The sequence below is a fragment of the Medicago sativa genome, chromosome 3 (genome assembly GCF_051527215.1).
Source record: "Medicago sativa cultivar Bolivia chromosome 3, Bolivia_mono, whole genome shotgun sequence".
Lineage (NCBI taxonomy): Eukaryota > Viridiplantae > Streptophyta > Magnoliopsida > Fabales > Fabaceae > Medicago > Medicago sativa.
The window spans coordinates 65,324,947-65,331,383 of record NC_140751.1 but is presented as its reverse complement, the minus strand read 5'-3'; the positions used below and the strand labels follow the sequence as shown (position 1 = coordinate 65,331,383).

Here is a 6,437-nt window from a genome sequence, read left to right as displayed (position 1 = left end):
CTTTGGAGGACTTTATAGGATATAACTCGGCTTAGATAAAGTGTGGATAAATCTAGGAAAGTAGTTTTATATTTGGAGTTAGGTATGCACTACTTTTCTATCTTTTCTATCGGTTTGGTTCGTCGATTCATTAATTTTTTTTGAAAACGAGAGCCGAATGAGTCCAGTTGGGTTTTCTTCAGGTTGGGTTTGCTTCGGTTTTTGAATCAAACCAAAAAGAGCGGGTAATTTTTTATTTGGTTTTGGTTTGGTTTTTCAATTTCGTTTTATCTGAAGAGCTTACCCCCCCCCCCCCCCCCCCCCCCCCCCCCCCCCCCCAAGTCAAATCAATAAAATTAAGCTAAAAATTTGGTGGTGAAAATATATCGTAAAACTTATAAAATTGGTGGACTAAATTTCTAAATTCATGATTAAATAAATAAGGGAACGAATTCCTTCAAAAAAAAAAATAAGGGATCGGATTGAATTTATGTCTAAAATTTTATTACGGTCATTATTGAATTTTGGAGATACCGAGTCTTAAACGGAGAACCACAAAGTTTAATCTCAACCTTACAATCAAACTACCTCTAGGAGACAGGCTTTATTACTATCATTAGATATAAATTTAATAATTCAGTTTTGAACTTTATAACATACATCATAATTAATTGAATTGATGCATGTGGACTATAATAAATATCATATACATTATTAATTGAATATATCTCAAATGTTGATTTTTGTTTATAATAGTGACCAGAGAGTATATAATCGGATACTCTTTCATCTTGTCAAAAGAAAAAAACTTATAATCCTTCCTTCTCAAAAAAAGAGACATATACTCCTTCTGATCACACTTTTGTAAACAAATATTTCTTATTCAAATTCATTAATTAATTGATGTAAAAATCATATGATTATAAACTTAAAAAGAAAAAATCGTGTGAGATTTGCAATAAATGATAAAATTCGAACCGTTGATGTAAATATTTTTTAAAAGTAATGTATATAAGATAACCATATATTTCATCTAAATCATGTATTACCTAGTAACATTGTTCTTAGATGAAATGATTAGATATATTTTTCCTCTTAATTGGAGGTTGTAAATTTGAATTCAATCTTGAGAATGTAGCAACGTTAAATCTCTTGAGAAATGAGAGTTTGGTCATTCATTTTATCTTTCTTTTTCATCAGGTCATTCATTCATTTTATCTAACTCAACACATTAGTTTTTAAAATTGCAGAGAATATTTGGTTTTTTGTATCGAAAAAATAATACCCGATTCACACAAAAATATCTAGGTTGTCTGTTAAAGAAAATTCCCTCTAATTAAGAAAGAGTTATTCCATTAATTACATTGATTTAGTTGCCATTTTTATAAAATAAATTATAGCTTACCTATAAAAGAATATAAATAACTTTTTTTTTTGACTAAAAAGAATATAAATAACTGGTTTCCAAATAAACTTTGATCTTCACACAACTTTATAATTAGAATTCATTAAATTAAAAAATATTTTGAAATCCATGACATTTATCGGTTAGAGTTTGCTCATAAAATTTAATATATCTCAATTTAATAAGTTTGTGGGCAAAATAATTTCAGAAAATTGTGTGTTGCAATGTGAACTCTTGTTTTTTATTACATAATATTATCGATTATAAATAACTACAGTCATGATTCCAAGGCGTTTGTATCTCTCTATCTAGCTTTTTGGCTAGAAAACATCAATAAAATATTAATTATAAAAAAAATAGCAATTAACGAAGAAATAAAAATAAATTATTTTAATTTCTTGGCTAGATAACATCAATAAAATTTTAATTATCAGAAGAAAAAAAACAATTAACGAACAAATAAGAATAAATTATTTTAATTTTCAATAAATAGTTGTACTAGTCAAATAAAATTCAATAGGATGTTATTATTTTTTGGGTTAATTATGTTTTTGGTCCCTACAAAATTGCAACCTTGTAAGTTTAGTCCTTACTTAATTTTAATAGCATTTTTAATCCCTACAAAAAAAAATTTACTTATAATTTTAGTCCCTGCTAAAATAAATTTTGTTTAATTATCCTTAAACTCTTAAATTTTTTAACGATTCTTTTTATACAACTTTAGAACACTATGAACGGTTCATTTACTAAAATCTATAATTTTTTAACATGAAATAAATTAAATATGAATTTTTTAAAACGACAAAAGTTTAAGATATAAATAACAAAAATATGGACGTAGAAATCAAATTTTTGCGATATTTTTTTCGGATGACCTTTTAATAACGTTCTTAACACGCCTGTAAAAAATTGTTGAAAAACTTAAGAGTTTAAGCATAAATTAAACAAATTTGGATTGAGTAAGGACTAATATTGAGTGCAGAAATTTTTTGTAGGGATTAAAAATGCTATTAAAATTAAGTAAGGACTAAACTTACAAGGTTGCAATTTTGTAGGGACCAAAAACATAATTAACCCTTATTTTTTTACACTCAAATGATGTTATCTAAAAAACTATATGTCTCTTATCCAGTCAACAAAAGAAATTATGTCTCAATAATCAACTTTGTAAAAAGATCAGCATCTAAAAAAAATCTTTAACATTCGTCTAATGGAAAAATATTTTATCTTTTTCAATCACGTATGCCAGGGAAATACTTCAGTGACTTAGCTTAGGTGCCATTGGTGCCATTGGAGAAATCCTGGCCGTTGATGTGTGTGAATGTGTGTGGGAATGTGTGTGTGATGTGTGTGTGTGTGGTGGAGATGTAATGGTATGGTGACATTGGTGCCATTAATGGCACCAAAGTGGTTCCCCGTATGCCAAATACGAGGATACTGTCAATTTTTTTTTTCTATAAATAAAAATTAAGATAAAGAGAAGAGATGGTGCATCAATTTAAGATAGAAAAAATCTTCGAACTTTTTATTTTATTTATGAATACGTTTTCATGGCTGTTTTTGACAAATAGAAGAATCTGAATTACACGTTTTCATACTAGACTCCCCCTTACATGTTTCCGCTGCACTTTACAAATTGGGTCGAACAACCTTCCCATTTAGTGAATTACACATTAAAATTTTGGATTTTATTTATTCTCTCCAAATGGAAAAGATCTTTTTCTTTTGACAAAATATTGAAGGGTCATTTAAAAAAAGTTTTATTTGCAAAATCCTTCTAGAAAAAGGCATATATCGCACACAGATTTAATCACTAATTTTCGTCCTAAGACAATGCACATATGTCGGTGGATATTATTTTATTATTTTAAATTCAATTAATCTCAAATTTATCTACTATAAATATTGGCATAACATGAGTGAATACATACACCAAGCTTCATTTTTTGTAGAATTTCCTTCTTACTCATTTCTTTCTCTTTTCTCAACGCTGCCATGACTAGGAAGAAGGTGAGCCTTGCCTACATCACCAGTGACACAAAGAGGAGGGGAACATTCAAGAAAAGAAAAAATGGTTTGAGATTTTCTTCTCTTTTATTTATATAAACCATGTCTATATCAATCTTGCATAGTTTTATTTTTTTAGAGAATCAATCTTGCATAGTTGCATACCATACATGTTGTAATTACCATTGAAAAATGATAAAAACTAGCATTCATGAGTTAGATATCTACTTGAAAAAAAATAAAATTAATAATTAAATTTATAGATCGATAAATTGAATCAATGGGGAGTTGAGTCTAGCAAAATGGACTAAACTCCCACAACATCGTAAACTGAAGTTCAAATCCCAGTTGTGAAAGGTGCTCATATTTATTATCATGTAGCTCAGATAAGATCAACTTCAATAGAATGAACCTATAAATTTGTTTGCCACTAAATTAAGTGAGAGATTTCATTTTGTTGTTTGGCTTGGTTTATTTCCCCAATTTTTATTTCATTTTAAATATATTTAACATGTTTGTCCCTTTGGAATAGAGTCTGTGTGAGCTCAGCTGAAATTATTTTTATCTCATTGGTGTTTCGGGTCTTTTTATTAAAAAAAAATAAAATTGTTTTTTCGATTAGTAGAAGAAAACTCACAAATTCATGATTTACAGTTGTTCCAATTTTTATTTATCTTAAATAACCTACTTTGTTGTTTCAATCATTAATTACTATCTTGTTGTATTTTTTATACCAGGTTTGATCAAGAAGATTGATGAAATCAGCACGCTCTGTGGGATCGAAGCGTGTGCTATCATCTTTGATCAAAACGATCCTCAACCAGAGGTTTGGCCTTCGCCATGGGGAGTGCAAAAGGTGCTGTCAAGGTTCCGGAGATTGCCCGAACTAGAGCAAAGCAAAAAAATGTTCAATCAAGAGAGTTTCTTGAAGCAAAGGATCCAAAAAGCTCAAGAACAGCTGAAGAAACAAAGGAATGACAACAAAAGGAAGGAAATGACTCATCTGATGTTTCAATGCCTTAATGCTGGTCAGATTTTTGACCATGTTGGCATGGATGATCTCAATGATATCTCATGGTTGATTGATCAGAACTTGAAACAGATCGATAGGAAACTCGATCAATCTCAAGCTGAAGAGGTTGTTCAAAACCAAGCTGGAAATGTGACTGGAGGAGGGGAGCAGGGTTTGGAGAACATTGCTGATCCAATGCAAAGGCAGCATTGGCCAATGGATTTCACCAACAACAACATTGGTGATGTGTTACCATTTGAAAATGGTAACATTGTGCCACATGGTTTCTGGCCTTGATCAACAAGTCCTTGAAAAGTGATCATCATCTACTTTGTTGTTTTTTATGAGTCTCTATATTTCAATTGTTGAATTTATGTTTGGTTTAATTTTATTGCTTTTGTTTTAAATGAGTCCGTGCTTAGAGTTGGACACAGGAATAATTTTATTGCTTCGTGTATTTTTATTTTATAATTTCTTGTTTGAAAAACATTTAATCATTGTTGGTTAATGTTATGATGAATAAATAGAGACTTCCTGAATTGTTTGGCTTCCATTGGTATTGGTGTTGTTTATGTTGGAATTTCAATTGGTATTGGTTTTCATATAATCGTTTTTGAAGAAAAATGCTACGGACAGTTGTTTTTACACTCTCTCTTAAATACTTGCGACATGTACAATCACATCGCCTCGCTTTTTGTTTCTTTTTTCAAATGCCGGCTTTGAAAACACACACCATTTAATTGTTTTTTTCATTGGAACCTAAACGTTTTTCGCGCCTAGCAAAACTCGCGCCTATCTAAATGCAAGTTCAGACTGCTACTCGCGCCTAAAATCACTTTTTTAAAGAGATTACAGAAAAAATAAAATAAATATTTGGCCTTTGTCTTCAATTTCTAAATTATCAAAAAGAATCAAGAGCGGGATTAAGAGAGGTCGCAAGAGAACATGTAGTGGCAAAGTGAAAAAGGTTAGAATTTATTGTTTTCTTGTGATTTTTATTTAATATGATTTCTCATTGTTGTTTTTGTGATGTGGTTATGTGAAAATGAAGTATGTACTTGTTGAAAAAGAAGCAGTAATTTCCTCTGATGCTTTCAATGATGAAGCAGTGGCTACATCAAAAACAATAATGGTGTGAGATTTCAATATTGAGTATGCAACTTGATGTTTAATTAAGAGAATGCACCCCTTAATATTGAGTGTGCAACTTGATTTTTAAAATAATTCAGCTAACACAATGGCATCCTTAATTTTTAAAATAATTAAGATATTTGTTAGGATATATGAAATAAAAAAAATTAAAATGAAGCGAAAGGTAGAATTAGAATAAAAAATATTAGAGTTAAATATTTATTTTAAAAAATATAGCGAATTTTGATTTTAATCCATAAAAAATAAAATGTGATGTTTTTGTCATCCCAAAACTTTCTCTTTGGTTTTTTGGAGGACGAAAAGATTCAGTTCTCTTGTGACTTATAGGACAACAATCAATGTGTTGATGTTCTAGGAAAGTTAGGTTTATCTCTTGATGTTTTTATTCTAGAGAAAAAAGAATATCGCACAATGAATTGTTTAGACAGTTTCTCATGTTCATCCTCGCATTTTGGGTATGCATGTCCTAATCTTCGAATAAAGATTAAGACCTCTTATTAATGAAAACTGCGTAGATAATTGTTGAGAAAAGTTAAAACAATCAAACTTCAAGGTTGAAGACAACCCAATCTTTAAATTGGTAATGGTGTATTCAGTTCTTCTTCAACCCTTGATCTTGAACCTCCAAAATCAATGACCCAAGCTCTTCGATTTGATTCATCTTTGCTTCTTTTGTGAATCATCTTTTCACGAAGCACCGCTTCCTACTTGATTTTCCAATGTTTTCGCCAAAATAAGAATCCTCGATTGCAAGTGTTGTTTAAAAATGCTCCAATTCAATTGAGGTGAAAACCCTGAGATTTTGCTCAAAAATCTCACAAACACACTCGACCTAATTTACAAGAACAATTCCTAAATTGGACGTTATCGCTCTACAATTTG

At 30.0% G+C, this 6,437-nt stretch overlaps 1 protein-coding gene across 1 annotated transcript; it reads left to right on the top strand.

The window, feature by feature from the left end:
* Positions 1-3,314: 3,314 nt before the first annotated feature.
* On the top strand, positions 3,315-4,942 carry LOC146939228 (agamous-like MADS-box protein AGL80). The gene is made up of 2 exons (XM_085752992.1): positions 3,315-3,458; positions 4,129-4,942. The coding sequence occupies exons 1-2, from the start codon at positions 3,380-3,382 to the stop codon at positions 4,698-4,700; spliced, it is 651 nt and encodes a 216-aa protein (XP_085609118.1). The 5' UTR covers positions 3,315-3,379; the 3' UTR covers positions 4,701-4,942.
* The last annotated feature ends 1,495 nt before the right edge of the window (positions 4,943-6,437 follow it).

Excerpts from the sequence above, each read along its gene's own strand:
- LOC146939228 (XM_085752992.1), top strand. The coding sequence starts at position 3,380 with ATGACTAGGAAGAAGGTGAGCCTTGCCTACATCACCAGTGACACAAAG. Across the intron at positions 3,459-4,128 it reads ATTCAAGAAAAGAAAAAATG|GTTTGATCAAGAAGATTGAT; the intron begins GTTTGAGATTTT and ends TTTTTATACCAG.